This window comes from Apiospora phragmitis (assembly GCF_038363925.1).
Source record: "Apiospora phragmitis strain CBS 135458 chromosome Unknown utg000010l:1.0-9815664.0:1.0-9183399.0, whole genome shotgun sequence".
NCBI lineage: Eukaryota > Fungi > Ascomycota > Sordariomycetes > Amphisphaeriales > Apiosporaceae > Apiospora > Apiospora phragmitis.
This window is the reverse complement of record NW_027117409.1, coordinates 3,974,095-3,992,703: the sequence shown is the minus strand read 5'-3', so window position 1 is coordinate 3,992,703 and position 18,609 is coordinate 3,974,095. Positions and strand designations below refer to the sequence as shown.

The window sequence follows — 18,609 nt, the reverse complement described above, 5'->3', positions numbered from 1 at the left end:
GCTCCTTAACATTTTATAAAACCCATTGACGAACTTTCCTTCAGGTCCCTTGCCAGATCAGACAGATTGGGTCCGATTGACGCTTCAAAGCCCGGTTATACCATACCGACTTGTAGAAGAAGAAGAAGAAGATTTTTTTTATCTTACTGTGTCTCAGCACCATCTGAACGGGGTCCATTCCCATCTCGCCGGCTGTACCTCGACTCCTTGTGTGCCCTGCCACTTTAAGCCCTTCCGTGTCAACTTTTTCTCGGACGAAACCTTGAGAGCGCCAGATCGTTTTGGATTGCAATTCGCCCAAAATGGCCGGAGCCGAACCCTTTCCGGCCTTCAACTCGTCCGCCGACCAGCCCTACACGGCCTCCAACGAGAACAATGCCCGCCGTCGCAGAAAGTCCAGTGCCTTGGGCCAAGACATCCGCGCCGGCGACACCGGCGCACCTCATCTCAGGCACCGGCCTCGCCGGCAACCCCTCGCCGCCCTCGTCCTCGTCTTCGTCCGCCGTCTTCAGCTCCAACGGCGAGAAGGATGTCTCGGCCGTCGGCGCCAAGAAGTTCTCCAAGCGCAGGAAGGCCCGCACCTTCGTGCGCCGCTGCAAGCATTTTGCCGTCAAGCACACCTGGGCCGGGCCCCTGGTCCTCCTCCTCGCCTTCCTCGTCGCCTACACCGTGAACCCGACCGAGTCGAACCCCGCCGCCCGCTTCATCTTCCTCTCCTACAAGCTGCCGCTCGAGGCCGACGCCGAGCCCGACACGCCGCACCAATACGGCAAGGGGCTGTGGGATATTGCCTTTGTGACCTTCTACGCCATCGTGCTGTCCTTTACCCGCGAGTTCATCATGCAGGAGCTGCTGCGCCCCCTCGCGCGCTACTGCGGCCTGCGCTCCAAGGGCAAGCAGTACCGCTTCATGGAGCAGATGTACACGGCCATCTACTTTGGCGTGTTGGGCCCCGTCGGCATGTTCGTCATGAGCCGCACGCCCGTCTGGTACTTCAACACGCGCGGTATGTACGAGAACTTCCCCCACAAGACCCACGAGGCCATCTTCAAGTTCTACTACCTGTTCCAGGCCGCCTACTGGGCCCAGCAGGCCATCGTGCTGCTCCTGGGACTCGAGAAGCGCCGCAAGGACTTCAAGGAGCTGGTCGGCCATCACATCGTCAGTCTGGCTCTGATCGCCCTGAGCTACCGTTTCCATTTCACCTACATGGGTCTCGCGGTCTATATTACCCATGATATCAGTGATTTCTTCCCTCGCCGTAAGTTTAAATCCTGCCTCGTTTGAAATCCCCTTTATCTTTTTGTCAAGCAAAACTGGTGTCCACGGAGAACACGAGCTTACACCCGCCATGCTATAGACCTCCAAGACCATGAACTACCTCGATAGTATCTTCATGGGACCCTACTTTGCCCTCTTCATGGGCATGTGGATCTACCTCCGCCACTACCTGAACCTGAAGATCCTCTTCTCACTCTTCACCGAATTCCGCACCGTGGGTCCTTACGAGATGGACTGGGAGGCGGGGCAGTTCAAGTGCCTGCTCTCCAACGTCATCACGGGCACTCTGCTGGCCTCGCTGCAGGCCCTCAACCTCTTCTGGCTATTCTTCATCATCCGCATCGCCTACCGCTTTGCGTTCGCCGGTGTCGCCAAGGACGACCGCTCAGACGGTGACGACTCCGAGGAAGAGGAGGAGCCGGCCAGCCAGAAGGAGAAGGACGAGGCCACGCCCTTGCTCAACGGCAGCAATGGCGCTGCCAATGGAGCGCCCAAGGCGCGGGCCAACGGCACCGGTGCCTCGCCCAACAACAAGAAGAAAGCTTCTCGATAGAGAGGGGAAGCTACTGTTGTTGCTGCTGCTACTGCTGCTGCTGCTTATCAAATTGCTTCATAAGGAGGGATTTGCTGGCACTCCTCCCATCCCTCTTGTTGAAGATGTATATATGACGAAGCCTTTTCTGGCCTCGTGGCCTTCGCTTTTTTATTACACTTCAGCCCCTCATTTTTCTCCCTTGGGATTATAGCGTGTACGATATATGTCAGTATGACTGTGTATACGACTTGTAGACTGGGGTTCGTACGACGACTGTGTGTGGTCTCTCCCATCTTCTGTCGAGTCATAACGAGAATCATGAGAAAGAATTTCAGTCATATCATTAGGCGATGAGGGATCAAATTCAGATGGGGCATTTTGCATGAAACGGAGCGGGCGTGGGGATAAAGAGTATAGAGCTTGTCTCGTCCCTACGCATTCGCTTCATGGTGGGGGCGGGAGATGCAACAGGAGAAGCTTGAAGACGTCATGAAAACGGAGTTCAGTCGCTACCAATAGACACTTGTCGCGGACTGGAGTCTAGAGAGCAGAAAAAGGTAGGGCATCCACTGCTGCGATGATGCCCAACTTTGAAGGAAACTGGGGAGCACAGACGAAGGGATGATGCAACTACTCTCCAGACGACCCGCGATGTGAGCATCTATCTATCTTTGTGGAAGAAAAGGAAGGAGAATAGGACTTGATTGCAGCTCCTCTCTCCCCCCTTGTATGAATGTACATGGATATACATACATATATAGTTAATATCTAATGAAAAGCATCAAAATAAGGTATGAAGGTCTGTCCGTCTAGGTGAAAACTTCGAGCCAGATTGTGCCACCTTCGATTAGACCCAGCACTTTGGGCCAAAAGGGGGAAATGGTATTGCTTCAGTAGACTGACTGACTGGCTGGCTTTTTAACACATTATAAGTACATATTCCAACTAATCCAGCCACACATGGTACAACAATTATCTTTCTCTCCTGGCTCTGGGAGATAGATCATGACTAGTCCAACGGCTGCAAATCATCATGTACCCACAATCAACCGATTGACGACTGGCTTATTTCTTTGAAGCCTTGGACAGTCCCTCGACGCCCTCCCGCATGGCCTTGAGATGGCTCCAGTCGTAGCTGTCCTCGCCAAGCGACCAGGCGAAGATGCCGCCGAGGCCGCGCGCCGCCACGATCTCCTTGAACTTGCGCTGCATGAGCGGGACCGTATCGAGGGTCCAGAACAGCTCGTTGGACGCGTCCCACCACCACTGGCCGCCGAGGACCTCGTCCGTCTTGGACTCCTTGAGGGCCGACACGAACGAGGCGCCGATCTGGGGCCCCTCGCAGGTGCCGAAGCCAGCCTGGCAACCCGCACCGCAGTGCGCGGGGGTCGAGCCGCAGAACCCGTACTGGCTGCAGCAGCCGGCGTCGGCAAGGCCCTGGCAGGTGAAGGCCGTGCCGGTGCCGCAGGACTGGTCCTTGGACGTGATCAAGTTGGTGGGCGGCGGGGGCGAGCTCACGTTGGCGGCCTCGAAGGTGATGGCGCCGCTGGTGCCGAGGTCGGAGCCGTCGGTGGCGTTCTCGGCGGGCAGGATGGGACAGCCGATGGGTCCGCCGGAGCAGTCGACGCCCTTGGCCGTCTGGAAGTACTTGGCGTAAAAGGCGAGGCCGAGGTTGAGCTTGGCCGCGGGGCAGCCGAGGGCGAGGTAGGCGTCGACGGCCGCGAGGGAGCCATGCACGGCCGTGTGGTGGGCCGTGGCATTGTCGCGGCGGTTCATGAGGTCGTAGGCCATGACGTTGACCATATCAACGGCGGCGAAGATGGCGGGCGCGTGCTCGGGCGTGTAGGCGATCATGTCCTGCGCCTTCCCCGGCACGGCGATGGAGAGGGCGCGGGGCTTGATGGCGTTCTTGATCTCCTGGAGCAGCAGGGGTACGTCGTGATCTCATCCACCTTCTTCGAGTTGGGGATCTGCTTGTAGTCGACGCCGTTGCCTCCGGGGTATTTCCAGTCGATATCTGCACTGATGTGTAAGTTGGATGGACCGTTGAGGGACACACACATCTATGGAAGCACCAACAGATGCTTGCGGAGCGGGTGGAAGAAGTATATCATTGGAAAGGGGGAAAACACGCACCAATAAAGTCAAACCCAAGCGTCGTAGCCATTGCCGCGATTTTACGGGCGTACTGCTTACGGGACGCCTCCGTCTTGGCCCCGGCACCGAAGCCGTCGGTGTCTCCCCAGCCGCCGAGCGCCACACCGACCTGGGTGCCGTTGTCGAACATGGCGCGGACCTTGGAGACCTCCATGAAGGGCTTGTAATCCTCGGACTTGTTGGCGGTGGTAGCGAACAGCGACGAGTTGGCGAAGGACATGACGACGTGCGTGATGCCCGCCGTCACGTCACGGGGCGGCAGGATGGCCGTGTGGTATCTGAAAAACCATGATGTGTAAGTAGGCGAAGCCTTTTCCGTGGCCTCTGGAGAGGAGGGAACACTTACTGGTCAAAGTAAACCATGTTGCGCAGCTGTTGCTGAGCGCAACCTGCGTCGGCGGCGGCCCCGAAGGCAACCAAGCCGGCTAGCACAGAGCTCGACACCTTCATGTTGGTGGCTGATGACTGACTGGTTCGTACAGGCAAGACGAAAGTCGAAAGCCAAGCAAATTGGACAGAAGCAGTTATGAAAGAAAAAAGAGTGAATGACTGTGTACTTGGGCAAGCAAATGAATGGACGGCTAACAACTGCCTGGGTTTGGGGGTCTAAGAAAGAGAAGCAAATTCTTCGAGGATGGAGAACGAGCTGATGGCACTTCATATATACAAGACTACATCTAATGGCAGTGGACAGGAAGTACCTGCATGCGATGCGATCCTTCCTTTTCCTTTCTTCCTTGGGCGGGACCACGTCCTCGGGTCCCGGGGTTGGGATTAGAAGCGAAGCGAGCGAGCGTTTGCAGTTGCAGTTGCAGTTGGCAGGATCGTTACTTTATTAGAGTTTGACCGGGAAAGCCAAGCCATGCCATGCCTGTCGCTTCCTGTCGCTTCCTGTCGCTTCCCTCGTCCGCCCTCGCCCTGTTTGCACGACGCAGCCTCAGCTGATTTAGGCTTCTCGGCAATTTTGGTACTGACAGTTAGTTCCTGTCTGCTGGGCAGTGTTGAATGAAGCATGCCAAATACACCAACAAGTATCGTGCCACTAGGCACTGCACGTCGCCTGATCTTTGGGAGGAAGGGGCACGGACGGTAAGAGCAGGAGGAGCAGTCTGGCATATTTCCAAGAACTCCGCAAGTTGACCAGAATCCCTCGAGCTGCAAACAGATTGATTTGATAGAATGTGTGTTTGTATGGCTACTTACATACTATGGGAAGTGCAGATCCCATCTGTTTGCCGCATAGACCGGGGGTTATAGATATAGTGTTTGTTGGTTCTGGGAAATTGCGCTGTGACTTACAGTACACGCTCTTAGCGCTCGAGTCAGTTGGTCGGTAGGCAGGGGTACATACAAATACATGTTGGGCACAGGAGCAGAGAACAACAAGATCAGGCCGATCGTTGCATTGCAGACCATCATCTCGCATCAGTGCATCATGTCAAACAGCCAGGTTGCACAATGGACTGACTGGGCTGATGAGAGTGGTCTAGAGTTTGGTTTGACTCGCGAAGAGATGCACCAGCAAATACGAATGCTGAAGACCTGGGATGGAAGCCGCATGCCCCCCTGGGCCAAGTAAAAGCACAGCAGGATCAGCTCATCAGCGATGCTCCAGTGAGGCACAGGACTAACTCGCGAGCCTTTCCGACGGTAGCCACTGTAGCAATTTCAAGCGGCATGTAACAAGAGGCTGCCTGCATGAGTTTGATATAGCCCTTCAGGGTTTACCAGCGGAAGTTACCTAGAAATGCTCCCACTCTCGAGCCTCTCCTCTTTCTCATTTTGTATCGCAACAGGTAGGTAAATGTACAGGGGCAGAGCGGCAATGCAAAACAGACATATGCAAATACACCACATGTCTTACCAGCTCTCCAGGCAAACCCATTGCCGACCATCCTGGGCCCGTACCTTCTCCCTAGCCGTCGGGGCTGCGGATAACCCCGTAGGGAACCCCCGTGCTTGCCAGGCTTCCAATCTCGGCAATCGCCGTCCACGACGACGACGCGCCGGGGACGACCTCCCACCGTCCGACCGCGACCTCGCCCCCCACCCTCAGGACCCCTTGGACCCGCGGCCCGATTTTGACCATGACGCCCCTGCCCTTGCCCTTGTCCTTGCCCCTTGCCCTCACCCTGCTGCTCGTCGTCCTGCTGATACCGCAGCACCCAGCCCTCGGAAGCCGCGCCCTCCCCGGGCTCCTCGTCGAGCCAGCACTCCTCGTAGGGCTGCACCAGCCCCGTGGCCGGGTTGACCATCCGGCCCGACTCGAGCGTCTCCCCGGGCCGCGGGCTGGGCACCATGTCCCCCTCGTCGACGACGGCCACGGCGTCCTCATGGCGCGAGTCGACCCAGTGGCGGAACACCGAGTGCGGCGGCGACGCGGCGGCGTCGTGGCTCGACGTGCCCGCGAACGCCCAGTCCAGCTGGCCCGGGTCCCGGACGGCGGCGCCCCCTCCTTGGGGAGGGGGATCCGCAGCCGGACGTCGGCGAAGTGCCGCGTGGGCGACGTGAGCACGATCGTCGATGTGTTTTCCACCGGGAATGTGTCCTAGAAAGAGGTGTGAGTAAGGTATGAGTAAGTTAGTTACCAGTAGAATAGGAGGAGGCGGGGTTAGTAGTAGTAACATTGTCGCAGACTTACACCCCACTTGATGTATTTCCGTACGGAAATAGACGGTTTATTCTCCTCGTGTGACATGTTGGGATGGGGCTATCATCAAAAACAATCCTACACTGCGGTGTATCAAATGGTGGGAGCCAATAAGTGGAAGCTGGCTCGGCTCATGAGTAGTTTCCAGTTATAGAGTACCTGTAAGTGTAAGTGGGTAGAGCGTAGATGCCTACTTCTAGGCAGACTAACAAAGCTCTTATCGCTTATCGTATTGTACGCGTGTATAAGAAGGTACATACACTATACGCCACCTATACATGGCAGTGTCAGTCGGCCACCATGAATGTAAGCTACTTTTGGGGTATGTTATGCCCAGTTGAGTCGGCATATAGTATTGTCAAAATTCATATATATTTGTCATTGAATACTAGTTGCTCACAGCATTGCTCGCTATCCGTAGCCTCATTGCTTCGTTTTGCTCATCTATACCAAGTGATCCGTCCATGGACTGAGATCTCATTTGTATCTATTATGCTACACAACATCTTCGTGCATATCATTGACTCATCAACACGTCGTGGCAAAAATGAAAAAGGACAAGACGGGACCCGCGCTTGGATCCGCCTGCAACAATTCGCCCACTCATCCTCACATGACTTCCCTGTAGTAGTAATGCCAGATGCAACACTCAAAAAGAGGTTTGGTATCGTCCGCAGAAAGAAGAAAAGAAATATCCATAATGCCGCCAAAGAGACTTGCCCGTCTCTGTATTTTAAAAAGCCATATCCAGCCAGCAACGCCGTTCCCATGCAAGTCATATTATTGAGGACGTCTTTCGTAGTATCCAAGTTTTGGTGTGTGGAAAAGAGGAGAAAGATGGAAGCCCCCGGGCGTGTTTGCGTGTGCGTGCCCGATTCTTCTTTGATCACCCTAGACAAGCAATGAAAGGACAGTCCCCGAGAAACAGGGGAGGATGCCAGAATTAGTGACTCAGCATGTGTGTGCTGTGCCGTCCAAAGAAAAGGTAGGTTTCGGTGTTATTTGGTATTAAGCCGAGGCCAAGGAATCAGGCCCGACTCGTCGGATGAGCTCGACGAGTCTTCCTCACGTCGCGTGGGTTGCGAGGCCCGACGTGCGAGCTTCTGCGCCTTGAGCGTGGCATTGCGCGCGTCTTCAGCTGCTTTCGCAGCCTTGGCCTGCTTGTTCCACATGGAGGCGTAGATCTCGTTCCTGCCTATGAGCTCTTCATGCGTGCCCCTCTCAGCAATCACCCCGTTCTTCATAACGAGGATCTGATCACAATGGGTGATGGTGGAAAGTCGATGCCTGCAAAGCAATAGTGTCAGTCTGATGACTCTCCCAATCTGCAGAACCCGGGAATCAATACGTACGCAATAATCAGGAGTGTTCGGCCCTCCCCGATCTTGGACAGCCGTCCTTGAATCTCCTGCTCCGTGTGTGTGTCGAGAGCCGAGGTGGCTTCATCAAGCATGATGATCTTGGGGTTCTTCAGTAGCGTCCGTGCGATTGCTACACGTTGCTTCTCCCCGCCGCTTAGGCGAAGACCGCGCTCCCCAACTTTGGTGTAGTAGCCATCCGGGAAGGACATGATCCTGTCATGGATGCTAGCAGCTCGGCACGCTGCAACGATCTCTTCCTCGCTGGCCTCCTGGTTGGCGTATCTGAGGTTGTACAGCAATGTTTCATTAAACAGGATTGGGTCTTGCGGGACCACTCCTATGTGTCGTCGCACAGAATCGATTGTGAGATCCTTGACATCATCACCGTCGATCTTGATGGCACCATAATCGCAGTTGAAGTACCGATACATCAAGCGGAACAGGGTAGATTTCCCTCCGCCCGACTCTCCTACGAGGGCCGTAGTGGTGCCAGGCTGGCACTGGAACGATAGCTCCCTCAAAGCTGGTCGACGTTGGTCATAGGCAAATGCAACCTTTTGGAACTCAACGAGGCCATCGCAGGTGTCGAGCTTGGCAGCACCGGGACGGTCCACCACAGTTGGTTGCTGTTTGAATAATTCCAAAAGACGTTCGCCCGAAATCATGGCCTGTTGGACCGTTCGGTAAAACGTCCCAAAGTAGTTGAGAGGGCCTTGAAGCTGGTTTAGGTAAGTCATCAAGGACACGAAATCGCCCACTTGCCGCTGGCCAAGGCTGACTTGGTAAGCTCCGAGCAACATGGCAACGAGCATTCCAGCCATGAAAACCAGAGACTGCACCACGTTCATGGCGGATGAGCTCCATTGAACTCTTGCCTCGGCCGCTTGGAAGGTGTCGATGGCCTGTTTATAGCGCTTGAATTCGAAATCCTCGGCATTGAAATACTTGACTGTCTCGTATGATACGATTGAGTCATTCTTCACAGCCTCTTCCTCTCTATCCGCATTGGACATCAACCGGCGTTGGTCCGCGGTTGTCTGTGCCATACGAATCGTAAGGAACAGGTAGTAGAACGTAATGATGCAAACAAGCACCATATATACGCTATCGAAGTTCACATAGAAGTAAGTGATAGCTAGTAGCAAGTCAACGAGTACAGGGAAAACCTGGAATGTAACCTGCTCGAGGAACTGGTTGATCGACTGGCCTTTGTTGAGCGCCGATAGCACCTCGCCGGTTCTCTTTCCCAAATGAAAATCCAGACTAAGTGAATGGACATGCTCAAAGGCCGAGGTGGTAAGGGCCCGGTACGTGTGCTGTGAAACGGGGATCCAAAGAAGCGACCGAACAGAGCCAAGTAAGCCCGAAGTGCCCTGCAGGAGCTTGAACAGAATCAAGAGACCCAATGACTTCCATGGCATCTCCAGCGGTTCGCCATGCTTAAGATTATCACCAGACAGCTGCGTCGTAACTATGCCGATCTGCATCGGAACCAAGATGTTGACGATGCGCTGGAGGATCAAGATGATAAAACAGATGACCACAATGACCTGGATCCGGAAGTGGTTGGCCGGCCACATGTAAGGGAAGAACACCGAGTATCCCCGGAGATACTCAACCCAGGTCGTATGTGGTAGCTTCTCGGGGCGGTAAAACCCGGCATCGTCGTCGACAGTCGGCGCCGATGTTTCCGCAGTGCCATCATCCGTGTTGGTCGAATCGGTCTGGCCGTATTGGCGGTGGGTGGGTGCATAGCCATTTGTAGAGTGGTCTAGCAGAGGGGAGCGTTCGTCTGGGCCTGATTCGTAGTCGTCGTGCTGTCTTCGCCGTTCCGCATACCGTTGCAGAACGTTTTGTCCGCAATACAGAGAGACCAGCCCTGCAATGAGGACCACGCGCGATGCAGACAAGCTGAGGTCTACGACGTCCCAACCGTTTGGGCCCGTCTCCAGCGTATATTTACTACGGTCGAGACTGACCATAACCTTATGTTCTCCCATGAGAATGACCATGTCGCAGACGAATATTACCAGGTCACCGACAAGAGCGAGGCACCAGACTACAAAGTGCACCGGTACAGGGCTGACTTTCCAGTCGAAGAGCGTTATACACAAGTACAGCCAGAGAAAAGCCGAACCGAGGATGAAGACCTGCATGCCATGTCAGCAAAACCCGTGGTTGGCAGCAGCTTCGTGCACACGGTTGAAGGTGAACATACCGTCTTGGCTTGTCCACACCACCAGCCGTGGTCGCCAGCCGCGTTGCGATGGTAGAGCGCCCTTATAGCCACGTTTGTTCCCATGGCGAAAAACGTCATTGTCGCAAAGATGGTGGCATACTGGAAGTAGCCCTTGGACCATGAACTATTGTGTTCGCACTCTTGATCCCCCTCTCCCTCCTCTCGTTTGCGCTTCGAAATAGGGAGTGGCTTGCCACCAGGGCCCTTGGTGCTCGTTTCCTCGGCATTCTCTCTGGGCAGGGCTTTGATGATGCTGGTGGTGCAGCCTGTAACCAGGAAGGCGATGAGGAGGACTGCTGGGTACGCATACTGGAAGACGCGCCTCAGAATCTCTATAGGCTCCTCACTGGGGTTCACCAGTACGGGCGATTCCATGGTCGTCTTGATGCAGGTCAGCAACCTAGCAGACTCGGCACGGGCAGGGCGAATGAACGTACAGGCCGTGTTACACAACAGAACTAACAGGTATAAACTTACTTTTTCAGTTGCAGGACAACCCCAAGCTGGTCATCTCCTCGAACACTCGTCACCAAGAAAAAAACTACTACCGAATGGCGGATCAACAAAACAATGCCAGTGATCTCTCAAAGACCGCAAGAACTTGTGAGCCTGGAGAAAGTGTTAAAATCAACATTGATCGCCTTCGGCTCAGTCGAGAGAGAGAAATCCCGGTCAGAGAGCCTGGTGGGGCAGGTCACCAGACGGTGTTAGTGGCGACAGCCACACCCTTGGTAAGACTGACTCGGAACTAGAGTAGGAACAATGCTCACCTCGAGGCAGGGATCGACAGGATCTCGGTAGTGGTGTGATGGTGAATTGAGATGAACCAAGGCCGGCTTCTGCGGGCTGTCTGTCGACGACTTATTATCATCAACGAGTGGCCGACAAAGATCCGGGCGAGAGAACAGGTTCCGGGAAGGATGGTCGTAAAAGATCGAAGGGATCTTGAAGAGAAACAAGCGGACGGCTGCAACAGAATCAACAACTAACTATGTAAGGTCGGTGGAGTCCGAAGGCGCCCCTGCCTGAGCCAACCAGAACGGGCAGTATAGTACCCAACAGGGAGAAGCTCTGAGCCTCTGGCCTTTGGGGCTAAATTCGACGAGGTCGGAGGAACCAATGCTATGCTAGAGAAGGTCCCGACCATCGATGTTTGAGTTGACAAGCGATGATGGAGAGCTGGTGGGCTACAAATAGTGGGACGGCCGACTTGCAGCCGCGTGTCGCCTGAGTCAAAAGCACTTCGTATCCAACCGAGCAGCAGCCGGGCGGCGACTTGGTGCTCGATGATGATGAATGACTTGAACTCCCGTCTTGGTCGTGGGCCTGGGTCTGGGTCTGGGTCTGAGTTTGCGATGTGCGAAGGGACACACAGGTAGGGGTGCGAGACGGAGGAGCCAGTGGTGTGAGAGTAATGATGTATGTATGTATGTCTGTAGGGAACCCCGCGTCGAGTTGCTGTCCGGATGCTTGGTCGACGTGGGTGGGATCCGGGAAACAAGGCCCTTTTCTTATTGTCTGTCAGATGGGATGGGGAGAACGAGAGGGAATCATCACACAATCGACAAGAACCGATCCGGACAGGCGTTGCGACAAGAAAACCCACGCATCAAACCGAAGTGAGAAATGACAACCTGAAAGAGCCGGGATATGCAGGCCCGATACCCAATCGTGTGTTCGAAGTCGACTCGACGACCAGACAATGGCATCCGGTTTGTCGTGGAGGCTTCACAGGCTGGCCAAACGGCTTTCCGCCAGTACACCGCCTGCGGCCTTGTCTTTCGCGATCCTGGGCTAGCAAGCGCGCCCATGCATGAAGCACGAGTCCTGGGACAGGGATGGTACAGAAACGGTACCCAGGGTACGTGAGGTGACCGGGGGGGGGGGATTGCTGGCTGCTGGCGGGGTCCTGGACGGTCTCGACTCGATGTTTGCTGTTGGTGGTGGGTTCGGTGGTGGGGTTTGGGGCCCGACTCCGATTGTTGATTTGTGTGGTAAAGGTTGGGGGACTGTCTTTGGAGGGAGAGAGACGGACGAAGCCGTGTTTGACCCCAGCGGACGGCATTCCGTCACCAAATAAATATATCGACATCGAAACATGGACCGTTTTAACAGCGGCTTAGCTCCAACAGATCTTGAGCCGATTGCTGCCACAGCCGGGTCTTCCCATTCTGACATGGCTGATTGCAGTGCACGATCTATTGCCGCCGTACTTGTAGTGTGGCACAAGCAAGATGCCGTGCAACAGCGAAACGGTTTCTGCTCTGGTGGATGCTGGCTTACGTATGTCAGCGAAATACCCAAACACCCGATGGCAAGGCCCATTACTCCGTACAAGGGAGGGCATATAATCTAACGAGACCTTGGTACGATGTGCCGACCCTGTCGAACCCAGGTCTGGGCTTGATGCGTCTCAAGTTCACTTCTATAATAAGAGATTCCCTATTCGCTCTCACCCACCGACGCCTATCTACTGCACATACATACTTTCATACCGTGGTCCTCTAGCGACCTGTAGCAACAATTATATACATGGATAGCTGGGTATTTCAGACTCCGGCTCAACTTGGTGAGTGAATGCGGTGCTCCTCGAGTCGGGGAGGGGGAAACATACTACTAATAATAACAGACAGGCTCAAAGACTCCTCTGGGCCAAGGCTGCTTCTCCAGATATACTTCGGGTCCATCAAGCTGCTTACCCACTTTGGTGGTTGAGGCTGCAGGGGCTCACGCCGGTAGTGGTGGTGGGAAGTAGCAAATGTACCGGCCAGAATACCGGCCAACCTGGCCCGACTCCAGTGTGTACATACATCTTCTGGACAATTTCGTGCTCGCTTCTTCATCTCACTTGTCCACATCACGCATCCTCGTCCCGATTACCGTCAGCAGACATACAGACTTTCCTGGCTGGCCATATCCTGATTCGTCTCTGCACTCCAGCCCATGACCGACACACCATCCATCCATACAGGGCGATAAAGCATGATAAGATTGCCAGCATGGCAGAGACCGGTCTGGAAGTGGATCGCTACCCTTCAATAGAAAACCATGCCCCTTGCCTACCTTACCTAACGTTACTTACGGCCAGCTTCACCACTTTGACATGGCATATCGAGTCGGCTACCGATCCTCCTTGCCTGGAGCATCATAACGTCGTATCTCCAGCCGTGATATTGCAAGATCCCTGCATTCCTTTCCAGGCATCCGAACCGGTTTAACAACGTGGCAGACAGCATGCAGATCATTCTTCTGCAAGAATTGACTTTGCCCAGCACGCCCTACAGCTACTGCTAAGCAAATCTCAGGTGCGACCTTCTGTCGATTTACCAGCGTTGGGTATTGATGCAGAGAGCAGCACACCATCTATGTCACACATTGCTCGGCCGTCTCTTTCCCCTTCTCTGCGCCCTCTGTTCACTGGTTCAGACGTCACGGCCCCAGTTGATCCAGAAACAGCGGCTTGGCCTGAGTGGGGAGGCGATTTGACGCAACTGCAGAACGCTGCTCAATGCGTTACACATGCATGATCCTGCGGATCATGTGAAGATGGTCTGCATGCTTCGGGACTCAAGAGGCAGTTGTGGCATTGTCCAAATGGCAGAAGGGAGAAACCGCTGTGACACCAGGTTGGCAGCAAGGCTGGTCAGACTGCATCATGCTTCTGTGCCCCATGGGGCAGCGGAGAATATGCTTTCGGCGCCAGGACGGGGTACATAGATTGATGCAGATATGCAATGCTGCTTCTCGGCCACTCGGGGGCCCCTGTGCGACACGGCAGCCAGAGCTGACGTGCGGCTACAGCTTCCTTGGGCCTGTCAATTAGGCAAGACTGGAAGCAACGCGTTGCCATCAACCCAGACAGGGCGAGCAGGTGTGGTATCAGATGGCCAATCTTGGCTCTTAGGAAACATATTTGCTGACCGTACGGCGCCCAACAGGAGTAACACAATGCCCTAGCTGCCTAAGGAAGTCTTTCTGTGCATCATGTTGCGACCGAGTCCTGGTGACAGCTGTCTTGGTGGAAAGAAGCCGCTCAGCTCCTGAGCAGTTACTGGTTTTGGTGTCTGCCGGAATACCTGCTTGTCCTCAAGTCGCACATTATGCATACGAGTTGGCAACGCATATCCGATGTGCTGGCAGCAGTGGTTCACGATAAAGCCTGCTCTGCTGTGCGTAAAGTGGGCATCAGATCAGGTAGGCATAGTTGATCAGAAGTCAGCAATTGGGTTAGCGAAGGCGGTCCTATTGCATTCATTTAGACTCGTGAGCGGCATGGAGGTGGGCAGTGAAGTGCATGTGGGATAACATGATAGAGATCGATAAGTCTACTAGAGCAGCCTGTGCTGCTGAAGATGGATACATCGAACCTCGGGGGTGTAATTGACAGGACTATGATGTGTCAGTGGTTGTCGACTGGTGTCTTGAAGGAAGTTCATGGTCGTCGTAGCGCTGATATGTACTATACTCAGTAAGCATGTAGACAGCCCATATACCAGTGTATGCCGAGTCGAATTAGTTGATTGTCATGGTCGTGCTTTCTGCAAAAGCTGGAGTACATCGAATGTATTGATGCCGTGGGAATATTGCTGTCAGTCTGCCGGGGACAAGAACGTTGGAAGTTCGATACCTTCCGGGATGGAACAGAACCGTCTGATGTTGCATACATGCAATGCAGCTCAACACGAAGAGTGCGGATGGCAGGATGCAAAACGGCGTCTGTACTTCCTTTTTTAGTCTCCATGAACCTTATAGCTGTAGCTTTATTCCCGACAGGCAGGTAGACCTCACTTTTGATCTCAGACACTTTAGAAACAGACAACCTGCCCCCTCCCCTCTTACATACTGTGGCATGTGCCATTTGATGTTTTGTAGCGTACCGTACCTAGGCCAACGCCGATATACTTTTACCCATTTTCATATGCCGTCACATAAAGGTCTATTCCTGTCGTTTCATCGGAAACAACGTATGGTTGATGCAGGCCTCCTCCCCAACCACCCCAGATATGAGCGAAGCCATGCGCGCTCTCTACATCCACTATGGACAGAGCGTGCTGTCAATTGTGCACAGAGAACCCGGCTGCTGAAGACTTTGAAGGAAAGGAAGTAATCACATAGCAAGACCTCCATATGCTCTCTTGGGCAGACAGCACCGCAGTACGTCATGCGGCTCGACTGGATGGACGTGGGTGTCTAGGCCCTGGAACCCCCACGAAAGAGTTACTGACTTAACCCCTTCCGCTTCGAGCATGTTGCAGATGCAGGTAAGTTCGTCTAGCCCGTTCCCCTTCTCCAGATCTTTCGAGATCGTGTCGTTAAGTCCTGTAGATCGCATGATACGCATGTTCTGCCGACTTGTTCTGGCCCAGTGTGCAGATGAAGATCCCAGCCCCAACCCCAACCTCCCTCCCGTAGTGTTGCATCAAATGTAACTCAACTCGCTTCATCACACGCTTACAAACCTTGGGTTGGTACTTATGATGGTTGCTGAAGCCATATCTCAACAGCCACCAACCTCGCAGTCTGTCCCCACTTTGACTCGGTTGCCGGCCAGACTGCCCAACCGTTGGGCTCGATGACAAGAGATCTTCCTGGTCACTTGCATGGCCTGATTGCTGCATATGGTACCGGGCGGTACGAGATGTCCGCCATTCTCCGCCTGATGCCAAAAAAGCAACGACTGGTGGCTGCAATGACCTTGACTTGCATGAGACCAATGGCTACTGCTATGTATATACCATACTACCCAGCAGGTAATGTGATCTCTACCTTGGGATGAACCCCCACTGACAATCGGGGTTGTACATCCGTCCAGATAGGCAACCTGCATATATCAAAGTCGGATGAGTGTGACTTAAACATGGGGTCAGCCGGCCCGCGGAAGTCTACCGCGGCTGGCCGCCGCGGAGACCGCCCGGGAGGAAACCCGGCGGAACGCTACACAAGATGCTGTAGGATTCCTTGACGGAAGACGGTCAGCAAACATCCCTCTCACATCGTTCGAAGAGGATGCACCCAGCAGCCAGATAACGAGGTTGTCGTCACAAACATCGTGGCTATTTGGGAAACTCGGCTTCGGTCTATTGGTCTCCTAGTACATGCAGAGTGATAAAAAGGTCTGACTCCTACGTATGGCCCCGTCCAGCTGCAATGCAGAACTTTGGCTCCCCCGGACTCGCTCCCCGCAATCCGTTCTCTGAAGTCCGGCTCCGTGGTAGTGCTGATTGGATCGCATACGCCACCAGCCAAATGTGTTGGTTCTGACAAGACATATACCGATATACCATTTGGGTCAATGTCGGCGCGTCGGCTTTTGGCCCAGTGGCATATTCAACTAAATGTCACACTTCTTGCCCGGCTTGCACGTCGACAATCCTTTTGCTTGTGTCGATAAACGAACGACGGCTTTTTCGGGTGAGGTGCTTTTTTTATTTCCGGAGGCCAGCCACAGACCCCATCACGCCACTCTGCAGTCACAAATCATGACAAATCTATTATATACGTTGTGTGAAGTATTCTGTCATTCTCGAGGGTTGAAACCCGGAACCCACGGTGCGCAGCTCATCAACTGCCTGACCGATGCCAATACCTAATGCAAAGCTAGGCGGCCAGGGGCAGGTCTTACCTTAGCCAGCGCAGACTGTTGCCGCTCACCATTTTCTTGTTTCTCGGCTGCTGCTTCGACGACGCGCTTCCCTTCAATGCTTGGTTGTTGGTCCAATAATGTCTGACCATTGTCTTCTTAGTTACTATGGGACCCCACCAATCCGGTAGCACCACCTATCCGGTAGCGCATACACACCTAACCCCCTTATACTTTTATATAAGTAAATATAGTTAATAATGTAGCTATTATATTCGTATATATATCGTTTTATAAGGAATTTTATAGTGTTTAAAATAATAAGTATTATAATTAATATAAATTTAATTTTTTATATATTTTCTTTTAAGTAAAGCTTTTTAAAATAGTTTAAAATAACTTTTAAATAATATAATATTTATAATAATAATAATATATTTTCCACCTTGTTTTAATTCATTAAAAAAGTTTAATATACTTTATAATAACGCTTAAATAATATATTAAAAAGTAATTAATTAACGTTATTTTTAAAACTAATAATAATAATATAAGTTAATATATTATTATTTAAAAGTATAAAGTTTTTTAATAGCGAATTTTAAATATATTAAATAATGTTAACTTTATTAACGAAAGTTAATCGATTTAAAAACGCTTATAATTAATTAAACGTTAAAGTAGAGATTTATTAATTATATAATTAATTATAGCTAGTTATATATATATATTAAATTTTTACTTTAATAATTAAAAAACTATAAGCCTTTAGAGAATATTAAATTAACCGCTTTTTTAAATATTAAAAGCTTAAAATAAAGATAAGTAAAATATTAAAAGCTTAAAATAAAGATAAGTAAAATAATAAAAAGCTTATTAATTTAACGGCTTTATTTTTAAAGTTATTAATTAATACTTTAAAATTAAAAAGGCTATTATAAATAAATTAAATTAAATTAAATTATTAGTATTAATAAAAAACGTATAATAACTAGTTTTAATAAATATAAACTTTAAAATAGCCTCTTATATATATTTTTTATTAATATAATTAATAGTTTAAATATATTATAACTTAATGTTATAATACGATTAAAACTTATTTTTAAAGCGAGATTATAATAACTTAAAACTTTTATAAAATATTAAATATTATAACCTGTTTCGCCGTAGATATCACAGCGCCTTTTACCGGTCGCCCTCTGTTTCGACGAACCCCCCGTTCCGCATTTATTAGTCGCTAGACGCTTCTTTTTTACGTTCTCGTTTTATAGCTCTTAAGATTCCTGTATAGTAAGGGCTCTTTTAAATTAAATGAGCGATTTATTAACTTTTTAACGTTTGAAAAGTATTAAATTAGCCTTATATAAGGTACGTATTTAATCTTTTATAAGGATTATTTTATATATTATTATATATATAATTTTTATTATTTAGTTTATAATATTTAAAATTAACATTAAAGAGCTTTTTAATAAATAAAAACCTTATTTTTAATAAAAATAAAAAATTTAATCGTTTATTAAGTGTTAAACGGCGTTTAGGGGTTATAGGTACTAGCCGTCCTTAAACGCGACGGGCTAGGTATAAGCGTTCGAAGACGTATATTTAATTTATTAATTATTTTATCCGGGTAGTAAGATATTAAATTAAATGCGTTAAATTTAGATTTAATATCATTTTTTATAAAAATTATAAAATACGCGGCTTTAAAAGCGATATAAAACTTTAACTTAATAATATAATTTATTAACGCTTTAATAAATAGCTTAATTTTTTTTAAATAAATATATTTTAATAACGAAT

General features: G+C 51.1%; 4 protein-coding genes across 4 annotated transcripts; 1 reads left to right on the top strand and 3 right to left on the bottom strand.

The window, feature by feature from the left end:
* Positions 1-302: 302 nt before the first annotated feature.
* Positions 303-1,834, top strand: PG994_010997 (LAG1-domain-containing protein; the record flags this gene model as incomplete). The annotated part of the gene is given in 3 exon segments (XM_066862406.1): positions 303-384; positions 401-1,281; positions 1,361-1,834. The coding sequence occupies 3 exon segments, from the start codon at positions 303-305 to the stop codon at positions 1,832-1,834; spliced, it is 1,437 nt and encodes a 478-aa protein (XP_066711516.1).
* Positions 1,835-2,881: 1,047 nt separating this feature from the next.
* On the bottom strand, positions 2,882-4,423 carry PG994_010996 (glycosyl hydrolase family 18; the record flags this gene model as incomplete). Its single annotated transcript, XM_066862405.1, has 4 exons — positions 2,882-3,733; positions 3,769-3,833; positions 3,953-4,251; positions 4,320-4,423. 4 exons carry the CDS (start codon positions 4,421-4,423, stop codon positions 2,882-2,884), a joined length of 1,320 nt encoding a protein of 439 aa, XP_066711515.1.
* A 1,142-nt stretch (positions 4,424-5,565) lies between these two features.
* On the bottom strand, positions 5,566-6,519 carry PG994_010995 (uncharacterized protein; the record flags this gene model as incomplete). Its single annotated transcript, XM_066862404.1, has 2 exons — positions 5,566-5,630; positions 5,808-6,519. Coding segments are annotated over 2 exons (777 nt in total), but the record flags the coding sequence as incomplete, so codon positions are not given.
* Positions 6,520-7,621: 1,102 nt separating this feature from the next.
* On the bottom strand, positions 7,622-10,598 carry PG994_010994 (heavy metal tolerance protein; the record flags this gene model as incomplete). Its single annotated transcript, XM_066862403.1, has 3 exons — positions 7,622-7,910; positions 7,976-10,134; positions 10,203-10,598. 3 exons carry the CDS (start codon positions 10,596-10,598, stop codon positions 7,622-7,624), a joined length of 2,844 nt encoding a protein of 947 aa, XP_066711513.1.
* Between the last annotated feature and the right edge of the window lie 8,011 nt (positions 10,599-18,609).